We start from the raw sequence: 26,916 nt of genomic DNA, 5'->3' as shown, positions 1-26,916 counted from the left end.
TGCCCAGAGGCTCTTCTAACATCCATTTCAGTCTCTTTTTTTTTTACTCTTTCATGACCTTTCGCTTTCTTCATGCATGATGTCCTTGAGTCATTCCACAACTCATCTTGTGTTTGGTCACTAGTGTTCCATGATGCAAATCTACTCTTTGGTCTCTAGATAACAGGTGGGCTACACTCAGACATAGTCTGGCTCTGTGGACCTGTGTTAGTTTTGAAAGTACCATGGACTGCTAAAAGACTACACAGATCTTTGGAAGAAGTATAGCCAGAATGTTCCTCAGAAGCAAGGCTGGCGACACTCCATCTCTTGAACTTCAGACATGTTGTCAGAAGAGACCACTCCTTGGAGAAGGACAGCATGCATGGTAAAGCCGAGAGGCAGCTACACAGAGGAGGGCCCTCAACAAGACAGACTGCTACCGTGGCTGCAACAATGGGCTCAAACTTAGGAACAAATGAAAGAAAGGGTGGCTCAGGAACAAGTGGTGTTTCGTTTTGTTGTAAATAGGGACACTAGGAGTCAGAAATGGCTCACTGGTACCTAACAACATCATCTGTGGGTATTTTATAGATTTCATGAATGAACTTTTAGGATCGTTCTTGAAACTTTAATGAAATACTCATTGATAAAATATAACCTTACCCATGAACTTGTCTTGAAAGTCTCAGAAACAACTTTTAAAAAGTAGTATTTAAATATGCTTTTGAATCATCCAAGTTAAAAAAGTCCTTATTTTATAAGGAAGTTTGATAGCTGTTAGTACTTGTCCATATCTACATTTGAAAATAAATCTAATCAAGCAGGAAATGAGAAGAGTCCCGTAAAACACGAAACTACTCAAAAGAACTTAGGAAAACACACATGGTTTTCGATTGCAACCAAGTAGTTAACAATTTCTGGGCTGCTGAACAAAAATCTTCAAGTCCAATCTCACCTCATTTCTCCCGCTATGAATATGACTGTGGAAAATAAACACATCTCAGAGTCCTAACTAAGCACAAGATGTTCTTGTTTCCAACAGTGAACACGCTCTTAAAAAGTACATGCTTACAAGTGAAACTTGGGTATTACATAAAGGCTTTTACACAAGAAAATGTCCAATGCTCAACCAGGAACCCGGATTATAGTACTGCTGTCAGTACTCAAGCTTCTAACACATCAATTTCTCACTACAACACAGATAAGGGGGCCATTAAAAATGCACTTACAGGTAAACAAACAGACCTTTACTTACTTCAACTGGAGAAAGACGTGTATTACAGCAGCTCATATTACAACAATCAATAATGAGAACCTGAGCTATGAAGTGTCTCCAGGGCAGCAGAGTCCAGTAGGGAAGGGTAGGGATACTGGAAGTGGACCACGTTCGTATCTTAGCTCTGCCACTCTTGAGCTACAGTGACAGAGGCAAATTAGGCATTCTCATTTACTCAATGGGGATAATAGTAATATTTAGAAGGTATGTATGAGAATGAAGTAAGTAATTCATACAAAAGGCTTAGAGGAGTAGATGGCACCTTGTAAAGCACTCACATACATGCTGGTTATGATGATGGCATTGATGTCACGTTTAGAACAGTACTTGGCAGGAAGCTAACAATCTTTAATGCACCTATGAGAAAGGTGCTAGGACTAATAAGGGGGGAGCCGTGGTGGTATAGTGGTTACCCACTGGGTGACTAGTTGCAAGGTCAGCAGTTCAAAACCACCAGCCACTCTGACGGAGAAAGACTGGGCTTTCTACTTCCACAAAGAGTTAGTCTTGGAAACTCACAGGGGCAGTTCTATCCTGCCTTACAAGGGTAACCATGAGTCGCTATCAATTCAATGGCAAGTGAATTTTTTTAGGGCTAATAAGACTTAAGAGAAAGAGTAACTGTATTGTAGGAATAATGAGAGACGCCATCTTCAAAGAGTTGACTGAAGAATGAGTAGGAAGTGTAAAATGATGAAAAGAGAAGCTAGTGAGGAAAAGGAACACAGCATCAACAAAGGCACAAAGACAGCATGAGCAGAAATCATGGAGATGTTCATGTTTTCAGGAGGCATGTAGCAATCGGTTGGGGTGTGGAGGGGGATTTCCATATCCTGAGTATTGCTGAAAAGCAACAGTATCAAAAGAAAAAGCTTGCTTGCATAAGATACAGCCCTGGCCCTAACTGGTAAGAAACCTCTAAAAACAGGAAAAACTCACCTCATTTCAAGATTAACAATTATAAACAAGAAAGAACAGAGAATTTATACAAAAAGGTAGACAGGGAAAGAAGTTATATAAAATATAAAAAGCAGCAGATGATTACAACTGACCTAAAAAATGTAGTCATACAGGAGATGAAAATGACCAAATACTGTCATATATTCCAAAAAGTTAAATAACTCTCTCTAAAACACAGCTTTGAGATATAAACAGTTGGGAAATACCTGGTAAGACAACAAAATAAAACAGTCAGAGTTTAGAAAAATGAGAAGGAAAAACTGAGAAGATCACAGAAACGAAGGCCAAGCAGTAAGCAGAGCAGGAGAGAAGGCACTGCTATTAGCACAGAGATGGCAATAGAATAAAGGGTTTCAGAGAAGCCTGAAAAGTAAACAGAAAAAGCAAGCAGTGAGAAAGGATAAAGGATGGGAAAAACCGAGTGCGCCAACAGACAAATGGATAAACAAGTAGCGGAGGCTCTACACAATGGGACACTGCTCAGCCATAAAGGGAGATGGGGTCCTGACATACTAGGGGGGTACTCCCCCGCTAGCCCCCACCGCCCCCACCAGACTGGAAAACAGCTTAACTTTGCAGAGCTTTGGTAGTTCACATTTTTCACACTAGGCAAACATTGAGCAACTTGCTCTGAGTTAGTGCACCCAGTGGTGTTGCCTGGGAAGGTTCTCTCTGGTCACAGTGAATTTTTTCGTAAAAGCAGTTTCGCTCCAACGTCATTTTTTGTGATGGTAGATTTAAAAGAACAGGGTGTGGCTGTGAACTAAAAGCCACAGAAACTGTTGTGATGTTGAACACAGCTTACAAGGACAGCGCTATGGGAAAAAGTCCAGTGAATGAGTGGTTTAATCGTTTCAAAAAAGGGGAAATGTCGACTGATGACAAACCTTGTCTGGACTCCGTCAACTTACTGAACAGCTGAAAATGTTGCCAAAATGTGTGCACTTGTGCTCGAAGACCAACGACAGACTACTGAAGAGATGGGGACGTTGTCTAGACTACCTGGGAGCTTGGTTCAGCCAAGTTTAACAGGAGATTTGGGAATGAGAAGGATCACTGCAAAATCTGTGCCTCCGGTTCTGACCGACCAAGAAGAGGAGTGTTGATGGGAAACATGCCATGCTTTGAAAGAACAGCGCTGAAGCGACCCAGACTTTTCTCCAGGTCATTCCTGGTGACGAGACATGGAGCTATCCTTACTACCCCAAAAGCAATTCTCAATGAAGCCAGTGAACTATGCCATCGTCACCTCACCCCCCAAAAAAGCTCATCAAGTGAAATTAAAGATGAAGACGATGCTCAATTTTTGTTTTTAAATGTGAGGGGAATAGAACATTTGGAATTCGTTCCACCGTTGTCAAACTGTTAATCAAGCTTTCTCTTGAGAGGTTCTGAAAAGACTGCGTAACAGTGTGCAACAAAAAAGACCTGACTTGTGGCAGACGGGAGACTGGATTTGCCACCACAATAATGTAGCAGCTCAAAGCCACCTCAGTGCGCCATTTTTGGCAACAACAACACAAAAAGCTTCTCTTGCCCCACGCACCTTATTAACCCAACCACACTCTGTGAGACTTCTTTTTGTTTCCGTGAATGAGGAAGGACAAGAAAGGATGGTGATTTAATGACATAAAAGAGGCGAAGAAAAAAATAACGAGGAAGGTGCTGTCAGTCATCCAAACAGATGAATTTGAAAAATGTTTCCAAGAATGGGACCGCAGATATGACAAATGTATTAAGTATTATGGAGAGTACTTTGAAGGGGATAAGGATGTTATATATTAAAAAAAATTAAATACACAGCTTTGAAAAAAAATTTTGTTTTGGATATCCTCATCTGCCACAACATAGATGAACGTTATAAACACTGTGCTGGGTGAAGTAAGTTAGATTTAAAATTAACACAGACTAATCAATACCAAGAAACAGCCTAACTACGTTGGATAAAATAAAAATAAGATGAAGACTATCTTGGGTATCAACCAGTCAGGTCGTACTCAGTTTTCTACGTAATGCCATTTATCAAGAGATAATGGAGTACCGTACACAAAATCTTAAGAAAGTAAATAATCTCAGAATTACAGTGCAGTCACTACAAGTATACAAAAAATAAGACACATAATTTGCAAACAGACTATATTCTCTAATTCCCTAGAAGAGCCTACTAGACGATGAATTTCAATCAAACAGTGTACAAAATGTGGCCGGTGGAGGCAGTCGTGACCGCTGGGTTGTGATTACGAAACTGTGGAGTTCATGGTTAGAGATATCAGAAATGATTGTGACATCATAAAAGGTGAAAGTGGATGAGGACAGGACAATGCAAAATGCTGTATGAAAATGTTAATTGCTTCATGCTTTATAGGATATACAGGATATAATGTCAATCACTAAAGGGAACCATTAGGCAGATATAGGTAGTAAGAAATACGGAGGGGACTGGGAAAAAGTATGAAAAAATATACTTTAATTGTTCATAGTGAATTCGTGTTTGTTATCTATAGAAATGTATTATACCAGATTATAGTTATATAACCACTTCAACAACAACAACAAATCCAAAACACTGGCAGAAACTGAAAGGGAGGGGAAAAGGTCAATGTCCATACATAAAATAAAAAGAACTGAAACCACGCATATCTATCAGAACAAGTTAGTGCCTCTCCACGGGCCACAGGTTTTCAAAGAAATGGAAAAACTAATTATCGACTTTATATGGAAAGGAAAGAAACCTAGGACAAATAAAACACTATTAAAAAATATAAACAAAGTAGAAAATCTTTCACTCCGAGCCCTTTAAACCTATTATATACCCACGGTAAACAAAACAGCCTGGTTCTGGTATAACAAGGTATGAAGACCAGTGAATTAGAACTGAAAACCCAGATATACAACCAAGTACCTACAGACACCTAATTTTTGAAAAGGGGCCAAAACATTAAATGGTGACAACCATTTCAACCAAAGGTGCAGGTAAAATTGGATCTTAACCCGCAGAAGTATGACATTTAGGACTCATACCTCACGTCATGCACAAAAACAACTCAAGATGGATCAAAGACCGAAATATAAATCACACGGTTATTAAGAACGTCAATGAAAAAAATAGGGACAAATGTAAGGACACTCATGCAAGGCATAAGCACACTACTGAACGCAATGAAAAAAATCCACACTACAGACGACAATATAAGAATCTGGGACCTACTAACAATGCGATCAACGTTCTTGCACAGCAGAGGACTTCATTCTATGTGAAGGTTGATAAAACAATTTTTTACTTGTTGATCAATGAAATGTAATTTGGCTATCTTGTGTTGATGGTTTTGTGATTCAGCTAGGTACACTAGCTTTGTGACTGATAAGTTACTTATAAAATTTTTCAAAGCTTATTTTCTAAAAAAGAGTCATCAGAGAACCCACAAATTGGGGGAAAATATGATGCTCATTTGTTTGATGTGAGGGGGATCGTGCATTTGGAGATCATTCCACCAGGTTAGACTGTTATTCAGGCTTTCTTATTTAGAGGTTCTGAAAAGACTGCCTAACAGTGTGTGACAAAAAAGGTCTGATTTGTGGCAGACGGGGATTGACTGGTTTTGCCACCATGACAATGCACCAGCGCAAGCAGTCATCTCAGTGCGCCAGTTTTTGGCAAAAACAGCATGCCTCTCTTGTCCCATGCACCTTACTCAACTAACCTCGCTCCATGCGACTTCTTTTTGTTTCTGCGGATGCCAGAGGGACATGAAAGGGCGGCTTTGACCAAGTAAAAGAGGTGAAGACAAAAAACCAAGGGAGGTGCTGTCAGACACCAAACAGATGAATTTGAAAATTGTTTCCAAGAATAGAATCACAGATTTGACAAATGTATGAAGCGCAATAGAGTACTTTGAAGGTGATAAGATTGCTTTATAAAAAATTTTTTAAATACATAACATAGCTTTGAAAAAAATTCCAGCCTTTTTTGGAGGTATCCTTTCATATTCAGTAATAATATATCAGATTCAGGGCTAATCTCTAAAATCTATAGAAAACTACAACATCTTAACAAGAAAAACACAAATAATCCAATCAAAATGAGCACAAGACATGAATAGGCAATTTACCAAATATGACATACAGGCAGACAACAAGGGTATGAAGAAATGTTTTGAGTTCATTAACAATAAGAGAAATACAAATTAAAGCGACAATGAGATATCACTGCATACTGAAACTTTCGGCAAAATTCCGTAAGCAGAAAATAACAAAATGCTGGAGAGGATGCGGAGAGATAGGCACACTTTTACATTGCTGGTGGGACTGTAGAATTATACAGCCGCTATGGAAATCAAGATGGCACATCCATAAACAAATGTAAATCCAAGTACATTATGATCCAGCAGTCTTACAGCCTAAAAAACTATGAACATAACACGATCACACATATGCGCACCTATGTTTCCTGTAGCAATTTACACACCAGCAAAAACAAGGAAACAACCCAAAACTCCAATGACAGAGGAATAGATAATTTGTACATTCATACTATGGAGTTTTATACTTCAATAAAAAACACTAACTCTCTTAAACACCGCAAGACATGGGCAAAACTAGAAACCCTTATGCTTAGCAAATTCAGTCAATCTTACAAAAGATAAATATTAGAAACTCTTCTAGATTCCTTACCCCTCAGATCTAAATATCTGTCTAAGTGGCTAAAATACGAGGAAAAGTAAAACTGAAGTGGACTTGGAGTCTTCGGTGACATACAAGAAATCTTCAAAAACAAAACAACAAATATAAGTGAGCCATAAATCACATACTTAAAAAAAGAAAAATTGTGTGAGTAAATCAAAAGCAAAACTTAACAGCTACATACTATAATAATGCCTAAAATAAAGTAAATTTTGAATAGAATCGAAGCCAGATAAATATATATAGAGAGAGCACACATAATCTTAATGTAAAACTCAAAAGTTACATACATACATACAAGCATAAAAAAGTTATATACAGGGAAGTGGTACAATCAACAGTGAAAACTGGACAGTCGTTAAATAATCATGCAATAAGAAAATACTAAACTTGACACAAATGAAAATACGGCACAACTAAAGCCTACAAAGAGATAAGAAAAACTAAGTCCAAAAATTAACTAGATTTTCTAAGAAAAATTAGATAAAAGGTAAATTCATCTGTGACCCATGCTAAATTATATAGAACAAAGTAAAGAATACTTTATTTATAAGATAATACTGTTACACATCTAACTTAATGCTAAAGAGATTACATACATCCTTTTAAAATATAATTAACTGGTAAAGATTTCTGGAACACAATAAACAAACAGGACTAAACTGCCAGATAGATATAGCACACTGCCTTAAATAAATGCAGGATATTCTAAGTATACAGGATATGTTTATCAAAACTGACTTCAGATTTTAAGAGGCTAGGATGGTATGTAATCTGATCATATGTATGCAATACGCTAAAAACAAAGACAATGACCAGAAAATCCTGGTGCATTTGGAAATTTAAAATTAGAATCCTATATAAGAATGGCTCACAAAAGTACTCATAATGAAAATACTGAACTCAACACATAAAAATAAAGCACAGCTAACGCATAAAGGGAGATAAACTGATAATTTTAAGTGCACAAAGAGGAAAATAACAAAGCCTGAAAATGAATGAGCTAAGAATCTTAGGAAGTTAAAGAAAGTCAGCAAATTAAAGCGAAAAGTGTGGAGGAAAAAGTGACTACTAGAGGATAAATCAAAGACACAGGAAATAACAACAAATCATAAAGCAGTGCTCTCAAAGACCAATGAACTTGAAAAATCTGATGAGTGATAAAGATAATGCATTTACTGATCTAAGAAAACAGAGCCACTGTAAGAGCTCCTGTAAACATTAAGCAGATGAACTACAACAAAAACCTCACTGCCATCGAGTCAATTCTGACCCACAGCGGCCCGGTCTAGGGTTTCCGAGACTAAATCTTCACGGGAGGAGACAACCTCGTCTTCCTCCTCACTGTGGTGAAGGAATGCTGAGTCACGGAGACCCCTGTGGGTTTCGGACTGTTTGCTGCAGAGCAGAGCGCCCGCCCATTCTTTCTCCCAAAGAGCTGCAGGAGACCAACACAGAGTGGCCACACCAGCAGGGCTCCTGAGCAGGGTGGCTGGTGACTCTGTATCACCAGCCTTGAGGTTAGCAGCATCTCTCCCGACCCACTGAGTTACTTCTCATGCCCGTAAGTTTGAAAATTAAGAAGAAATGGGCATAGTCTCAGAAAAACGTCACTTATCAAAACTGACCCCCCCACAATAACAGTTCTGCACAGCCATACAATGTTTAAAGAAAGAGCATCAAGAAGCAAAACTACTCCAATGGGAATGACACAAGCTTGCATGCTGAAAGTGAGGAGGAACACTTGAAGCACTTGATGCAAATCAAAGACTGTGGCCTTCAGGGTGCATTCCTGCAACGTGTACAGAGGAACCAAATCCTCACTGCCGGCCAAATAGCAGCATCATGATCCATGGAGAAAAGATGGCAACTGTCAAGGATGTTATCCTGCTTGGATGCACACTCAATGCTCACGGAAGAAGCAGCCAAAAACTCAACACAACACACTGCTGCACAAGACCACAGCAACGTGCTGACGAGTAAGGTGGGTATTTTGAGGGGTAAGCTGCACCTGACCCCAGCCATGGTATTTCAACTGCCTCATACCCATGTGAGAGCTAGACAATGAGTAAGGAGACCAGAGTATGTGAATATGGTGCCGACAAAGAATACTTAAAGTTTCAAGCTCTGCCAACAGACTAAACATACATTTATCTTGGAAGAAGTAAAGCCAGAAGGGTCCTTAGAAGTGAGGATGGAAAGAATCCATTTCATGTCCTCTGGACGTATTATCAGGAGAGACCAGACCCTGGAGAATGACATCATGACTGGCTAAGCAGAAGGGCAGCAAACAAAGAGGAAGAGCCTTTATGAGAGGAATGGACACAGTGGCTGCAACGATGGGCTCAAATACAACAAGTGTGAAGGTGGAGCAGGACCAGGCGGTGTTGCTCATAGATAGGTGCCTACGTGCCAGAACCAACTCGGGAGCACCGAACAAAACCACTCCTCCTCTGGCAGAGTCTCTGTTATGCATAAGGTTACCATGAGGTGGCGTCAACATGAACAACAAATGAAGCAAATTCAAAGCACGGAAAGCTTTACTGGTAAATTCTACCAAACATGCAGAAAGAAATTATTCAAATCTTAAGCATATTGAGAGAATAAGACCAAAAGGCTAACTCATGAACCCATTATTAACCAGTGAACTGAACATAACACTAGTAGTAAACAGAAAAGGAAAGAAATGAAAAATTACGGGAATAACCCAACTCAACTCTTGAGAGTAGTTATTAGGTACCATTGAGTTCGTCCCAACTCACAGACACTAAGTAACACAGAATTCAACACTGCCCACTTCTACACTGTCCTCAGCATCATTCCTCTCTGCGAGTCCATTGTGGCCGTCAACCCATCTAGCTGAGGGTCTTCCTGTTTTGTGAGCCTCAACTTTAGCAAGCAGGACGTCCTTTCCCAGGGACTGATCCAACACAGGGTGAAGAATGCTAGCAAACCAGTAACCATCATCAACCTAAATCAAAACATTAAAAAAAATGACAAAGCACATCTGAGAAATTCAAAGTTGATCTAACATTAAGAAACCAATGACTGTGAGTCCACACATGAATAAAGTAGGAAAATTAAGCATCTTTTCCAAACACTGAGGGAAAAATTATAAAATTCAACATTCGTGTATGACATTCAGGAACTTGGTCCAGGGACATCCCCAAAAAAATACCCACATTTTACAATGGAAATATAAACATTCCTTTGAGCTCATGATCTAGATAACAAGGCACTTTATAAACTTCACCATCAATCCCTCATAATAGTTCAGACAAAGGGGCACTCTCAACCAAAATCTCCAGAAAATATGAAAACTAGAGTTAACAACTACTACAGAAACTACAAGGTAAGCAGGGAAGCAGACAAAGGCACTTGTCTCCTTTAGAGCAATGGGTAGGCTTTCACCCACCTTCCAATCAGCAACCTAACATTTAACACTTGACACCATGAGAGCTCCTTGTCAGATGAAAGAAGGGAAATGTAAAGAAGAAAGATGGAGACGGGAAAGACAGACTGGAAAACTCCAAACTCACTACCATCGAGTCAACTCAAATTCACAGAGGCCTACAGAACAGAGCAAACGGCCCCTGTGGGTTCGCAAGACCATAAATCTTTACAAGAGCAGAAAGCTTCATCTTTCTCCTGAAGGCTGGTTGGTGGTTTCAAACTGGTGACCTTGGGGATAATGGCTCACCTGATAATCCAATGTTCCTAGGACCTCTCTTAGGCCAGGAAACCACATCTGCATTTCCTTAAGCATGTACGATCAACTGTAGGGTTTTCAGTACAAGTTTACCTCTTGTTCTTGGATGATTCACTCTCACCCATCGTCATGGGATTGTACCTCTTCCCCCCCCGCCCCCCGCAACCCTAACCCTAGGGATTATACCTCCTTTCCCTGGCAGTGCCAGAGAGGGCAAGGAAATACTTGATTCAGGAGTCACCAAATCTACTATAAGTAATTTTTGTTTTCCTCCTTTATAAGAAGCTTGATAGAATATGCTTTTAATTCCCTGAACTTTCCTCTGCTGCAGGCACAACAACGTGCCCTTCTCTGCTGTCTCCGGTGGAGCAAAAGCCAAAAGCATCTGCACTATTTACTTCCTTATTTGTCCAACAAAACCATCATCAGTGAAGCAGCCACAAGCTGAACCACCCTGGAAGGAACGTTCATTAACCAAGCGATGTTCTAGGCCACTTGCAGAGAGGCCAAATCAGTCTGAAAATTATGACTTGGCTCGACTTATCAAGAATAGAATTACCACCAATTTTCTCTAAATTCGGTCCCCATCTCGAGGCAGAGGAAAAGCTAGTTAACTGATGTAATCAGAGTTGTACATGATTTGCAAAACCTTTTCCTGAGTGTACTACACAAAAGAGACAAGTTTAAAACACAACTGCGTTTAGCCTAAGAACAACATACATTTGGTTTAAAAAAAAAAACTTTCCCTTAACAAAATTATTTCAAATACCTCGAGGATAAAGATGATGTTAAGAAATACACACAGCTCATATTTAGAAACTGTATATAAAATATTTTCATTAGTAAAAGAGTTGGTGCAAGATTCATATTTACCCTAATTTTAAACTCCAAAGTATATTCTACTTCGGACAAAGCCATCCCTTAGCTGTAAGCACCATCAATTAAACAAGCAGTAACAATGTCCAGCGTGAGAGGCAGATTTACCACTGTAATTTAATGCAGTAGAGCTGGAAGCAATTCAATGGAAGTAGCATTAAATTTTTAAACCCAAAGAAAGCAGAACTACTTGTTTTCTTTAGTTATAAAATACCCAGCACAATAGCTGATAAACACGAGAAAATATCGAATCAGCTGCAACTCACAGCCACCCGTGTACAACAGAACCAGCACTGCCGCTCCTGCACCATCTCCAAAATCCGTTGTTGGAGTGCCTGGTTGAAAGCCAGTGTGCCAATCTTTATCAAGGGTCTTCCTCCTTTTTTGCTGGTGTCTACTTTATCAAATATGATGCACTGATAGAGGGATTGGTGACTAAAGTACTGAGACAGAGTTTTGCCATCCTTGCTTGTAAGGAGCCTTCCAGCTGTACTTCTCTCCAGGACGAGCTTGTTCTTCTAGGGGTCCATGGTAATTTCATATTCTCTTGTCCACACCATAATTCACATGCACCCATTCTTCTTTGGTCTGCCTTATTCATTGTCCACCTTTCAAAAGCAGATGAGGCAATTAAAGGACTGGAGCTTGGGTCTGCCACACCTCATTCAACCCAAGTATCCTATTGGCTTTTAAGGCTTTAAGGAAGTCTTCTGCAGTATGTTTGTCCAATGTAATACATCATTTGATTTCCTAACTGCTGTTTTCATGGGCATTGATTACAGAGCCAAGTAAAAAGAAATCCTAGGTAATTTCACATTTTTTATCCATTTAGCACAACATTTTTTCATTGTTCCAAGTGTGAATGTTTGTTTGAAGTTGAACTTGTATCCACATGGAAGGCTGGAGTCGGACTGTCACCAGAAAGCACTCAGTGCTCTTCATTTTCAGCAGGCTGTGTCACCTGCACATTGCAGGCTGTTCATGCCTCTCTTCCGACCACACAGTCCGTCTTCTCAGACTGTGTGTGCAGCCCCAGGCTGACGAGCACAGTGAAAGAATACGACTTTGTTGCACACCTTTCCCGATTTTAAACCATGCAGGGTCCTTGTTCTAGTCACACGACTGCCTCTTGGCCATGTATAGGCTCTGCATGGACAGAATGAAGAGTTCTGGAATCCCCATTCTTCATAATGTTACCCGAATGCTGTAAGGACCCACACAGTCAAATGCCTTTGCACAGTCAAGAAAACACTCACACACATCTTACTAGGATTCTCTGCTTTCAGCCAAGACCATCTGCGGTCAGCAATGACACCCCTTGTTCCAGGTCTTCTTCTGAATCCACCTTGAACTTGTGGTAGTTCTTTGCAAATGGACTGCTGACCATTTGTTAATTATCTTCAGCCAAACTTCCACTAGTGTGCGATATTAATGATGTATGATAGTTTCCACATTTTTATAATAGTGGTTGACAATCACAGCAAAAACAGTAACGTATGAGAGCAGGGCACTAAGTCCATGATGGCATTACTACTAATGATGACATAATAATTAAATTCTGCATTCCTATATACAAAAAGTTGGACCGGATTCATTTCTACATTTTTTATTATTTGGAACCTATTATGTTTTCCCTATTAAAATTACTGTGGAAATTTTTTTAAAAAGATGTCATTCTATAAGCAACAATAGTGTTCTTTGGTTAAGCAATAACCAAAGATACTAAACTTAAGTATCTAAATGGGTGTCATCCTTCAAAGCAGTTATCCTGGAAGATTATGCATGCTTAAATATTTTCTTTCAAAGTCAGGTCACAGGCTACCTGAGAAAACGGGCCATTATGCATTACTAGTCATCCTACACAGAAGCTCTCTCCAGTGACAAATTCTGAATGCATTTTAACTGCTTACTAGTGACATTATTTGGCTAACCAAGATCCAAAAGAATAAAGAGCTATCAACAAGAAGCCTTGGATATGTAGTGGTTACACACTGAGATGCTAAGTACAAAGCCAGCGGTTTGAAACCACGACCCGCACTAAGGGAGAAAAATGAGGGTTTCTACTTCCATCGAGAGCCACAGTCTTGGAAACCCACAGGGGCAGCTCTATTCGGTCCTACAGGCGCACTGTGAGCTGGAATCGTCTCACGAGCAGGGAGAATCAAAAAGAACACTTCAACGAGCTGGCAGAGGCCACTAGTGACGAAGGTGACATTGAAAAAGCTGCACCCCTCGTTAGTACTAGTCTGTGTGAGCATTCCAACAAGTGCCCCAGGGCTTCCTAAGATGACAAATCTTGCTTAGATCCACTGAAGTCCACATGTATTACATGCTGTTTACGATGTATTACTTTATGGGAACATCTTACACGAAAGAACTTCCCAATCAAAACCATCAACAATCTCTAGAGTAAAAGCAAATGCACAAATATACACAATAATCACTGGCATAAACCTAGTTTCTTTCTGAAAAATAATTTCCTATGGACGACGGAGCACCCCCCACCCCCCAAAATGGGACAAAGCTCTTTTGCAGTACTCAATTTTCCTTTACAGCGAGCATCGAGCAACTCGCTCTGAGTTAGTGCACCCAGTGGTGTCGCCTGGGAAGGTTCTCTCTGGTCACGGTGAATTTTTTCGTAAAAGCAGTTTTGCCGCAACCTCATTTTTTGTGATGGCAGATTTAAGAGAACAGCGTGTGGCTGTGAACTAAATGCCACAGAAACTGTTGTGATGTTGAACGCAGCTTACAGGATAGTGCTATGGGGAAAAGTCAAGTGTACGAGTGGTTTTCTCGTTTCCAAAAAGGTGAAACATTGATGGATGACAAACCTTGTTCTGGACATATGTCACCTTCCTGAACAAACTAAAATGTCAACTTGTAGTGTGTTTGGAGTTCGTTCCACCAGGTCAAACTGTTCCTCAAGCTTTCTATTTAGAGGTTCTGAAAAGACTGCTAACAGTGCGTGACAAAAAAGGCCTGATTTTGGCAGATGGGAGACTGGTTTTGCCACTACGACAATGCACCTGCTCACACAGCCATCTCAGTGTGCCCATTTTTGGCCCAAACTAGCATGCCTCTCTTGCCCCATGCACCTGACTCACCTGCTCCGTGAAAGGACAGCAATTTGACAACGTAGGAAAAGTGAAGAAAAAAATGAGGGAAGGTGCTGTCAGCCATCCAAACAGATTTTGAAAAATGTTTCCAACAATGGAATCACAGATTTGACAAATGCATAAAGGGTAATGGAGAATAATTTGAAAGTGATATGGTTGTTTTGTAAAAAAAAAAAAAAAATTAAATACGTATCTTTGAAAAAAATTTCGGTTTTTTTGGGTACCCCCTCATGTACTAGGCAGGCTTCAAAAAGTTCATGCAAAATGGTATTAGAATATAATGAAATATTTCTACTAACTTTTTGAAGTCTCCTCCTGTGTGAAATCACTCTAATAACCCAACCACCCACAGCCACAGGCTAATCACATACCGTTTACAGCTTTTTCAATCAATTCTTCGCAGGCATCAAAATCACCCTTCAAGACCAGTTTATCATGCAGATCGGTGAGCATGGGATGCTCCAGGGCAGTCCTGGTTTTCTTCTGCAGCGATTCAAAGGCCTCCGTGTAGTTGTGCTGCCGGAAGTGTTTCAGGCAAAGGCGAATGGCCTCCTGTTCACGGTACTACTAGAACACAGGAGAAAGTATGAAGAGACGAGACTTGCTTAGTCATGGCTGAATAAACAGCAGAAATAGCAATAACCAACCTCAACCGAGCCTTTTCTAGGGGCTCAGCACACATTAGTACAATTTGTTAAGTACTACTAATTCTAAAATCTGATGCTTAGCTGATAGGAGTAACTCACAAAGGCCAAGAGGCATGCAGCAAAATTAAACAGAAAAACAAAAACCCACACCTAATTCTAGCACCTAAACTTGGAAAAGCAACATACCTAAGTAGGTTCTTAGCAGCTCCTACTAAAGATGGTTAAAAAAAAAAAAAAGAGCGCCACCTTAGCAGTCACTAATCAGACTACAATGCAGAGCACACAAACTGTTGAAAAAAGGTAACGGTTTGGTTCTTGATCCTCAAAAATAAGCTATTATGAAAATGACAAATACTTCAAATGTTAGCTATTTCAAATTCATAAACAGGCTTCAGAGATTAAATTTTTTAAAAATAATTTTTTTTCTAAGCCTAGGGCACCTCATCCATTAAATAGCTATAAACATCTCAGTTAACTAGAAGCCCAAAAGCAAGAAGTTGAATTAACTCATTTCTTCAAGTAATGGGATGAATGCTCATGTAAAGATTTTAAAAAGCAAAAACAAGAAAGCATTAACTTCCAGAGTATGTCTGGGATTAGCTCAAACTGTCCAAGTGTGCAGCACGGCTACACACGAGCGACGACACAGAGGCACTGCACGGCACTCAACCCACCAATCGTGGTTTCCTTATACGTATTACCCTTTGTAACACTGAGAAAGTAAAGTCTCATCTAGCAGGGAGACTGGCAAGACTTAAAACACAAACTGATTTATCGCTCACTGTATTTTTTACTAACAAAAGGCTAGCAAGACACCTATAGTTAAGCACTATAGTTACTCAAGATTTTACCTTGTCTCAGAACCAAAGAATGCTGCTCTATTCAAATTAATTATGTATGCTCATTGTTTCTTACTGTTGGCTTTGGAATAAAGATTGTTGTTGGCCGTGGTGTTGAGTTAGTTCTGACTCATAGTGGCCCCAGAAACAACAGAACCCAACAACCGCCTGGTCCTGCACCATCCTCAAAAAGTGTTCTGTTTGAGCCCATTGTTACAGTCACTGTGTCAATCCATCTTGTGCAGGGTCTTCCTCTTTTTTGCCTACCCTACACTTTACCAATCAGGATGTCTACCTCCAGAGATTAATAAAGACTATCTGGCACATGAAAGGAGGCTGAATCACATCTTCCATTTTCTACCAAGAATTTAATAAGAAAGGAATGATATTCTCTCTCCACAATGATGGGAGGAGGTAAAACTTACAACTTCCCACGATATAAAAAAATTACTGTGAGCATACTATACTGTGGAAACGTGCTGTCGAGCCAGCTCTAAACCACAGACACCTTATATACAAGTGTTATGCTCAAGTCCATTGTTGCAGCCACTCTGTCTCCCTGTCTCTTCAAGGGTCATCTTATTTTGTGCTGGACCCACTACCAACTATGCCATCCTTTCCAGGGACTGGTCTATCCAGAAAACATGTCCAAAGTACTAGAGATAAAGTCTTGCTTCTAGGAACATTCTGGCTGTACTTCCTCCAAGACAGACTTGTTTGTTCTTTTGTAACCCATGGTACTTTCAATATTGTTTGCCAACACCATCATTCAAATGCACTTTCTCATTCACTGTCCATTTAGCTCATGCTTGAGGCAACTGCAAATATTATGGCCTGGGTCAAGCACACTTTAGTTTTCAAAGCAACTTTTTTTTCCTCTAAAAGTTTAAATAGGTCTTTGGCCAACGGATTTAACCAGTGTAATATGTCATTTAATTTCTCAATTGCTGTTTCCATGAGCACTAACTCTGAGTCCAGAGAAAATTAAAGCCCTGGCAACTCCATCACGCCTCTGTCCTGTCTACCACCACAGTGTCTGCTGGGCCACTAGGAGGGAGCTCTATCTTCCTCACGTTGAGATGCGATCCACACTGAAGGCTGCAGTCTTTGTTTTAGTAAATCGCTGCTTGGCTGTCCACAAATAAGGTTGCCTCATCACTAAAGTCTAGTCTTTGGTTTTCATCAGTAAGAGCTTCAAATCCCCTTTATTTTCAGAAAACAAGGTTGTGTCATCTGCATTTGGCAAGTTATTAACGAGTCTTCCTCGAAATCTAATGTTGTGTTGTTCTTCATATAGTTCAGATTCTTAATTTGCTCTGCAAACAGACTAAATAAGTATGGTGAGGTACAGTCCCTGATGCATACAAGTCCTGATTTTAATCCATGTGCACTCTCTTGTTCCATTTGTACAACTATTTCTTGCTCTGTGTACAAGTCCTTCATGCGTACAGTGAAGTGTTCTGAATTCCAGTTCTTTGCACTATTATCCATAGTCTGTTACAATTCACCCAACTGAATGCCTTCACATAGTCAATAAAAGACAAGTTAAGTATCTTTCTGATCTTTTCTGCTTTCAGCCAAGATCCATCTGACACCAACAATGATACCTTTCATGCCACTGGCTGTTTCTGAACCCACTTGAATTTAACATATCATTACGAATCTCAACATCAAGAAGTCCTGGTGGTGGTAGAGGGATGTGCGTTTGGCTACTAACAGCACAGTTAGTAGTTTGAACCCACCAGGCACTCCCTTTGATCAAAGAGGAGGCCATCTATTTCCATAAACACAGTCTCAGAAATCTACAGGGGCATTTTACCCTGCCCTCCTGGGTGGTTTTGGGTCAAAATTGACTCAATGGCAGCGAGAGGACGATTCTCAGCATCCAAAGCATCTTTAATTACTCTCAATGAAGACAAGCAATTGATATAATTTTCCCTGTATGTTATTAGAAACATGAAATCCAGATTAAAAAGTATAGTCCTACCTTGCTGTACCAGTTGAGACAGGGTTGTACTACATCAGGATCATCAATACCACTAAGTTCAACGTACCAGATGCTAAAGTTAAAGCTGGGTCCCCAGGACAAGAGTGGAACTTTGAGGCAAGAAGGGGAAAAGGAAGAAGAAAAAAATGAACACACATAGTCCAAAAAAGAACTTTACCAAAATACAAATACTCTGAAAACCTAAAGTAATTCATCCACCACATTTTCTGAACACTTTCCATGGGCCTTGCACTGTTAGGTCCTGAAGCTACGGCAGCCAAAAGGAACACATGACCCCTACCACCATGTTTCTGAAACCATACCACCACTGGAAGACCAACTCAAAGAGGTCACCAATTTACCTACCCCTGTAAACACAGCGAGGACTAGACAAGTAACAGATAAACTTTACCAAGTCTACGTGAAAGACAGAGTTCCCACAGAGGTAGTTTCCAAAAGGGTGAGGAAAAAAATCCCTTTATCTTCTAGTCCCATTTTCTCACAAACTTTTTGAAGCCCCACGTAAATTTAAAAAAATTTTTATATACCATAACATTTATTTAAAATTATTTCTTACCATAACATTTACTTATTTATTTTAAACTATTTTCCATAACATTTATTTATTTAAAACTGTTTGCTATTGTAAATCAGGTGGGAGTTTACATTTCAGATCATCAACTTTGTATTCCACAGTTGAAACTATCCATCAAGCCCCTCAATGGTCTACCTTTCCCCTGTGCTCTGTGATTTCTCCTCTCCCTCTTGTGGGCCGTTTTCCACCACACTCACATTAATACCTCTCAAGAGTTATATCCACTGTCCTTCTCACCCTTACCTTGCATCTGTATCAGCGCAAGAGGGAAAACTGAAAGTTCAACTACCAAAGCAATGTAACCCTACAAATGGCCAGAAGAAAAAGAACTGATGGCTAATCTAGCTCTATGTCCGTGTAAACTCCAAATTCTGAATAAAATACTGGTGACAATAAACACAAACCTATCACGTTTTCGCTGAGATTGAATATAGTTCATTCCAGAAATGGGAGGACACAATTCAATAACAGAAAATGTATTAAAATACCACTTAAACAAGAGAGAAAAGCCATTTGCATTCGATTCCTTCAGTAGACGCTAAAATAAAATGAATTAAAATTTACTTCGCCTTCACTGCAGAAACAGTGTACAGTTTCCCAAGGGTTTTAGTCTGAATGAGGGTACAACATCTGTACCTGCAGAGATTACACAGCTAAGAGAACGTAGCTCCCGGGAGGAGACAGCCTACCGTCTATTCCTGTCCCATCTCTACTTTCTCACTACCTACACCACCTTGGGCAGTACTTTAACCAAGAATCATTAGCTTCCTCATCTGTGGGTGCATGTAATCATGCCTATCTCTCAGATGTCACAGGAATTTAACAAGATAATACACTTCCAAATACCTAGCTTATTGTCAGACAAGCAGCGTGTGCTTTGGAAATCGTGGCTACTGCAATTATGACTATAAAATCTTATGAGTGTATGCGCATGTGTACTCATTCATATTCATGCATAGAATAAAAACACAAGTGGGCACAGCTACGGACACTTCTTAGACTTATTCAAACACTTCACGGCAGAAGCCAGTCAACTGCACCGCAGGGTGTGTGCCAACTTGGCAGGACTCTCTGGTTTGGCAGTTGTATGACAATCCTCAAGATGTGCTCTGATGTGGTAAATCAATCAATCTCAGAGCAGTAAAGGGGATGCAATACCCTAATCCTGTCACAGGCTAGAGCTGATGTATGGTGTGGGCCTGCAGCAACTTGTATTTTACGCTAAAGAAACGGGTATCAGATGGATCTACTACCAACAAGACAGGCCAGGAGTGTAGCATGTCCTTTGGACCTGGAGACCTTACAAGGCACTCCTAGACCCCGGGCGAAGACTGCTGCCAGAACACTCAGAGATCTCCACACAACGCCGTCAGCCCACAGATGCTGAAGGAGACAAGAACGTCCCTCTTCCACTGGGCGCCGACCACGAGAGCATTCCTCTACAGCTGGACCTCCAGCTCCTAATCTGTGAGAAAATGAATTCCTGTTGGTCATTAACTCGTGTTATTTGTTATCGCAGCACTAGATAACGAAGGCAAACGACACCTCACAACATCTAAGAAACTTTCAAATGAGAAAATAATTGGAAATGGTTGAAATAATTGCCATTTAGTAAGTTTTATAATGCAGGGCTCAACAAGGTTTTCCGTAACGGCCACAAAGTAAACATATTTAGCTTTGTGGACCATGTAATCTCTGTTCCAACTACTCAACTCTACTAAAACAGATGGATAATATGCAAATAATTGAGTATAGCTGTGTTCCAACAACACGCTATTTATAAACACAGAGAACTGCCATATAACCCAGCATTTCTACTCTTTGGATACATACCCAAAAGATCTGAAAGCAGTTATAAAGACATGCGATGCATACAGCATGTTCCTTGCAGCACGATTTAACCACAGTCAAATGGTGGACATAATTAAATGCCTGCTAGTGGACCAATGACAAAGCAGAACATGCTAGCCACACAATGGATTATGACTCAGCTTAAAGAAGAATGTGGGCCCAATGCCACAACCTGGATGACTCTAGAGGAGATTTCTCTGAGAAAAATATGGCATGCTACCAGTTACATGAAATGAGCAAATATATGGAAACCAAAAGCAACTAACTGCTGGCTGCCAGGGGCTGAGAGGGAGAGAGTGGGTTTATCAGACTCACGTCAGTGGTGGAGACATAATTAGGAGAAATGATCGCACAACTTAAAAAATGCAATCGATGCCTCTGAAACACACATGTAGAAGTTGATCAAATGTTTTATGTGTACATTTCATTATTAAAAACAAAACTGGCATCTTCAGCATTTGGTCCTTAAGCTACCACTTGGTGACTGTTGGTATAAAAACTTGGTTTTTATTTCAGAATGCTAAACCCCTTACCTATTTTAATGAATCGACAAGGAAACATCTGTTCATCAATTTTATGCTTCAAGGTGAATGTTTCTTTGTTATAATCATTCTTTAAGCCACTGTAAAGAGAAAACACCCCTAGTATAGTAACACAATAAAACAGATGGTCATACTTGAATTTTAAGAAATTTAAGAAAAAGTCAGTGTTCAAAATAAATGACTAAAACAATACATATATGAGAAATTACAAGATAGGACAATAGTTAGGGAATTGCACACCCGAAGTGTGGAAGTTACATAATTTCCTTTCACCTTGTTAGAGTGAAGGGGTGGAGTTTAGCCTTTCAATCAAGTCACAGCCTGATGATGCCTCCTAGTGGGCATGGCCTTCTCATGAGGATTCTGGGAACCTCCTCTCCCTTTCTCCTGGGAGCTGGACCACACTTCTCTCTCTGCTTCACCTTCCTGTTGACAAGCCACACAGAGCCACAATGATGGCAGCCAGAGTCCCGGACATGCTTCCACTGCCACTGGATGCACAAGACTTTGCACCCATGGCTTGTGTTCTTCCCTCTCTATCACTGCATGTGATGTGTGAGTCTGAAGAGTGATTTATGGACTAGTATTGGATTTATGGCCTAATATCGTACTTGTAGATTTGATCTGGACTGGGCTGTTTTCTTAATATACAAGTAGTCTTTGATAAAAAGCTGTTTCTTCTACATATATGATAGTCTGCGTTTTTCTAGTCAACTCGGCCTAACATAAAAATCAACTATCATTATCGGATGCTCTCATTTAGATATAGGCCAATCATAAATGCTCAACATAAAATGATCAGTATATATGGGTGATGTTAAGTGATCAATACAACCAACTGACTCAGTTCTTGAGATATCCAAGATAAAGTTCTAACAGATTAGGAGCAGATATGGTTACTGCCTTACACTGTATAGTTTTAATTTGTAGCCCAAGAAAAAGTGAATGTGTCATTTTAAAAAGTGAAACTACTAATGTAGTATAAACGACAAGAATATGGAAAAGTACAATGGATCATAAAGTGCTTATGACTGAATATGATTCAAAATATTAAACAAAAAATTGGAAAACAACCTGACAGCTAAATATAAAAATTCTTCAAAGCATTAAACAATTCTATTCTGACTGAAACACCAATAATTCTTTTATAATTCAACACATTTTAGTAAACAAATTTACTTTGTTGCTTTAAACAACTACTTACTCTTAATAAATCTCTCCACCTCAGCCTCCAAGGGGGAAGCAAATCTTTCTTAGGGACATCACGACGGCAGTAGCCCATGTCCCGGAACATTACTTACAGACAGGAATGTCGGTGGGGCACACCAAAGGTCACCAGTATACGCTAAACATCCTGTTTCATCTGTCCATTGCGTGGCTAGTGATTGTGGTGGTGGGGGTTGGGGGAGGCATGCAGATTTAACACCTTCATTCTTGGTGGTGAATGGCTTTTAAACCCATTTACAGAGCCCCTTCCAGGAGGCAGGCACTATGCCTGGTAGGCACAGCCACCTGTTTTTCATTGACAGCCTTCCTCCTTGTATCCTCCAAGTAGATTAAGCCCAGAACAGTACCTCTTACTTGGCAATATATTATAACTAGAACAGTGGTTCTCAACCACAAACCCTTTAATACAGTTCCTCATGTTGTGGTGATCCCCCCTCCCCCTTCAACCATAAAATTATTTTCATGGTTACTTCATCACTATCGTTCTGCTATTGTTATGAACTGGGTGACCCCTGTGAAAGGGTTGTTTGCGCCCCCAAAGGGGTCGCAGCCCACAGGTTGAGACCCGCTGAACTAGAAGGTAAAGTAAAGGTACTTTTAGAAATGAAAAGGTTGAAAGCCATCATCACTGTCGAGGGAGGCCCCCGCAACAGGAGACGTGAAAGGCCATTTTCAGACAGCGGAAGGTGACCGAGTTACCCACAAAGGGAGGGAGATGCAGCGGGTCGGGGAGAGCACAGTGCACTCCCTAACTTCTTACTCACCTAGACAACAACTCTGTCATATTTTCTTCATTCATTCCACCAAAGACTTTAAATTTCTTCAAATTGCAGACATGAGTTTTCTCATATTTTCCAAATGTGATATTTTGGACTATGGCAGGCCTTTCAAGCTTCAGAATCAAGTACTAAAAAACCAAAAACAAAATTTTAAATGTATTTAAAGAACTTTCAAAAGTAAAACTTGTGACACTGTTAATCACAGCGGGACCTCTGAGGTCCGGTCTGGCCATGGAGCAGTGCAGGCTTCTCTCTTTGGGCCCTGTATGCTGTCCGTCTGTGCTTTTCCTTTCCCTTTAGTTCAAATGCTAACGAAGAGTACGCACAGCCTAGGCTATTACTCTGTATTCCCAGTCCAGGAACATGGAAGGGGACTTCAAAAAGTTCTTGGTAAAAATAAATCCATAAGACAATTTTCCACAAACTTAGTGAAGTCCTCTCACACATCATCCTCAGTACTGTAAGGGAAGGAAGACCGAGTTAGCTCAGTAACTTTCAACCAGGGAACAGCACTCCATAATAGGTACAGCCTGGTTACAAATAGCCAAATACAAGGTTTGAATGGAAAATTAACAAGTCCACATTCCCTGGGACTACATATTTCAGCAGTAAAATCAATGTTAAATGCCAGTGAAAACATGAGAAAGAGACGCCTTAGGGAACACCTCCGCCAATTTTAAAGGTTAAGCCCTGTGGACCTACTAGAGCTCGAAGTTCCGCATCAGACACAGGATACAAGGTGGGTGTCGCCCTAATGATTACTGAAGGGTCCTGGCAGGGCTGCTGGGTAAGCATCTCACTAGGAACTGCAAGGGCAGCTGCTCCAAGCCCATCAGCTTCAACTCCTCAACCTCTTTACCTTTAGGACTTTAGCAACTAACATTCAAGAAAAAAGCGGGCCCCAAAGTTGCTCCACTGTAGGTCCCATATTCTCCTGAATCTTGGTCCCTCCATCATTCTTCACTTCCTTCAGAAATAGCTGATCCCATTTCATCCAATTTTCCGACTTGTCTGAAGTGGGAGGACTGGTTAAATTAATGTTGGTTAGAATCACAGCGAATTTGTTTGGCTTTTGGTTTATCTTATTTATAAAAGTTGTATTTGGTTCTTTTTCAGATGGGCTAGGTCACTTTTTGTGGTTTGCTAGTCTTTGCAATTAACTTTGATTTCTTTGTACCTGGTAAACAGGTGTTTGAATACCAGGATCTTTTATTTATTTCAATTCCATTAGCTAAACTTTTGTGGGCTTATACTACTTTTTTCCTAATTCTTTTTCATGGTGCACTGTGTTCTCCTTTCTTTGCAGTGATTTCCTGAGGCCTACAGTTTAAGGCAATTGGCCCCCAAAAGGATTTGTATTTGCTTCTGCTGGGAACCTTTTGGGTATCACTAGCTCAAGGTCCTGACACCACCTTGGTATCTTGGTTGACTAGGATCATGGAAAGTTTATTTTCCTCTATGACAGCCATTGGGTCATATAGCAAATGAGCTGTCAGTGACACTTCTGACATTTTCTGAAGCACAGGCTGACTTACTTGCATTTCAGGGTTGTATGGGTCACAACCTCAACTCAGACTAGAATCCTAACCAGCTATTTGTTAGTTTACAGTTTCTACAAAAGATGCTAGGAAATTTACTTTTGCATCATTAGTAATTCATAAAAAATATAAATTTCAATGTTTTTTAATATTCCTATAGGCTGAAGTAAAATCTACAATTCATCCAGTCCTACATATAAATTGGCCCATGAAATAAAGTCTTCCAAATTTAAAGGGAAAAGTGAGAAAGAGAAATTTAACTCACAATCTCAAAGACTGGATAAACTATTAATGGATTCCAGATAAAAGGTACCAGAGAGATACATTGATTACATAACTCTTTGAAGTTGAACTTGTACATGGCATCTAAGGACAAGCTGTAATCTTACCTGGGGAGGATAGTTGCTCTCTGAAGACCACCTGGAAGATTGGTCATTTGGTTTATCCACTAAAATGTTTCTAAAGGGAAGAAAAGGAAATTATAGCAATGAATTTCAAGGCTAAGATGAAGTGAGCGCAAATAGGCAACCAGGATGATCAACCATGTATCAAAAGGATCTTTATGTTAGATGCTACTTAGTACTCGCATGGGATCAGAAATCATAGGAATAAAAAGCATAGGAAGCCTCCAGTATCCCTAAGATTCTGAAACAGAATAAAGGTAGCATTTCAATCAATGACGAAGTGCAAGAATTTTGATAAGGCGACTAAAAAAAAGTTCATTTCATGGGAGAGAAACCGAGAAAAGGGTGAAAATAGTCACCGAAATAGAAAGTGTGATCAGTCACTGAACTGCTATATGTTTCGCTGTAAATACGAGGGCCTTTGTAAAGTTCATTTTAAAAATGCAATTATTAGATAATAGAATTTTCCTAAAACTTTTGAAGACCTTTCACAATCTCAAAAACACCACCAAGGTTGCAGGAAATACAGACCACCTGCATCAAGACAGACTCATGCTACTATTGTAAAATCAGCAAACCCTGGCCCACACAGAAAAACAAACAATGTAAACAATGACACTGAATAACATGTGTACAACTGACTAAATGCAAACCTGTTTTGCTGTGTACATTTTCACCGAAAAAAGAAGGCATTTTAAAGTTTAAGCCAAAAACAATATAACAAAATACCTAAAATATGTAAAATACTACATATGCATTTATTGTATATAACTAAATTTTCATTATGTTACATGTTTATGTATACTGCACTGGTTTATAAATATTACATGTGTTTATCATAGGTATACAGTCCACCTTTGCATCAAGCATCAATAGCAGAATTATAAGAAAAGACTTAATATAAGTAACTTTGGAAGACAGAACTTAAAACTGCAAGGTCAAGAAGACAAAACTAGACAACAACACTGTATTTCATCTGATAGTGTTATTTTTCACAGGGATACTAAATTCTGAAACATTGTAAATGTATACAGGGGTTGAACAACTAAGTAAATGCATGGCAGATGGGAAACGGGAAGTTATATCTACGAAATCGGGAGGAAGGGTTGACTGGACACTGTGGAGTGGATTAGTCAGAGGCATCAGAATGGACTCTTTATAAGCTTCCTATGAAAAAAACCCCCAAACAAACACAGATAGATACATAGGTAATTATACATGTACATATATGCATGTACCAAACTCTCTGCTACTGATTCAAGGCCAACCTATAGCAACCCTACAGGACAGGGTAGACCTGCTCCTGCGTATTCCCAGGACTGAAACTGTTTACGGGAGTAGAAAACTAGTCTTTCAACTCAGGAGCAACTGGTAGTTTCAAACTGCTGACGCCGTGAAAAGAAGCCCACCTTGTAACCACGCCCCCAGACCCCTGCACATCCACATGTACGTATATGTAAAAGGCGGTGACTAGTACTGGCAATTCTGGCTTGTGGCACTTCCCTGTGCTTCAGCGCAGAACTGTGATCCAGAGAGTTTTCAATAGTTAAATTACACATCTGCCATGCTAGAGTATATTTAAAATGCAGTAAAATGAGAATGGATAAGCACTGAAAAGGGAGATGGGCTGAGGGCCAAGATAGCCTCTCAATTTCATCTGTTGATTTAATTTGAAAATGTACATTTTCATTCCAATCAATGCTGAATGAAAAAGTAGAGGTAGTAGGTTGTTTGAGACTCTTGCCTGTAGCTAAAGGGGATCTGTCAGTGGCTCAATCAGACTCAATAATCTGCAGATGGGTTTTGGGCTCCCACTGTCCTCCATATCCATCTACAAATTAGGTGTTCATAATTTTAGCTCTGATACTTTTGCGTTCACCATATTTGAATTTTGTACTTGTCACTTTT

At 39.9% G+C, this 26,916-nt stretch overlaps 1 protein-coding gene across 7 annotated transcripts in view; it reads right to left on the bottom strand.

Moving 5' to 3' along the window:
* MKLN1 (muskelin 1) overlaps positions 1 to 26,916 on the bottom strand; it is a 337,081-nt gene that overhangs the window by 74,614 nt on the left and 235,551 nt on the right. For all 7 annotated transcript variants that reach the window (XM_075558675.1, XM_075558674.1, XM_075558672.1 and 4 more), the window contains 5 exons: positions 24,994 to 25,063; positions 23,052 to 23,194; positions 21,052 to 21,140; positions 18,073 to 18,182; positions 14,971 to 15,163 (listed from right to left, as the gene is read on the bottom strand). In XM_075558675.1, coding sequence (XP_075414790.1) covers positions 14,971 to 15,163; positions 18,073 to 18,182; positions 21,052 to 21,140; positions 23,052 to 23,194; positions 24,994 to 25,063 — 605 coding nt within the window. The remainder of the gene's footprint in view (positions 1 to 14,970; positions 15,164 to 18,072; positions 18,183 to 21,051; positions 21,141 to 23,051; positions 23,195 to 24,993; positions 25,064 to 26,916) is intronic.

The sequence above is a fragment of the Tenrec ecaudatus genome, chromosome 9, assembly GCF_050624435.1.
Source record: "Tenrec ecaudatus isolate mTenEca1 chromosome 9, mTenEca1.hap1, whole genome shotgun sequence".
In the NCBI taxonomy this organism is placed as follows: domain Eukaryota; kingdom Metazoa; phylum Chordata; class Mammalia; order Afrosoricida; family Tenrecidae; genus Tenrec; species Tenrec ecaudatus.
This window is presented reverse-complemented; position numbering and strand designations above follow the sequence as displayed.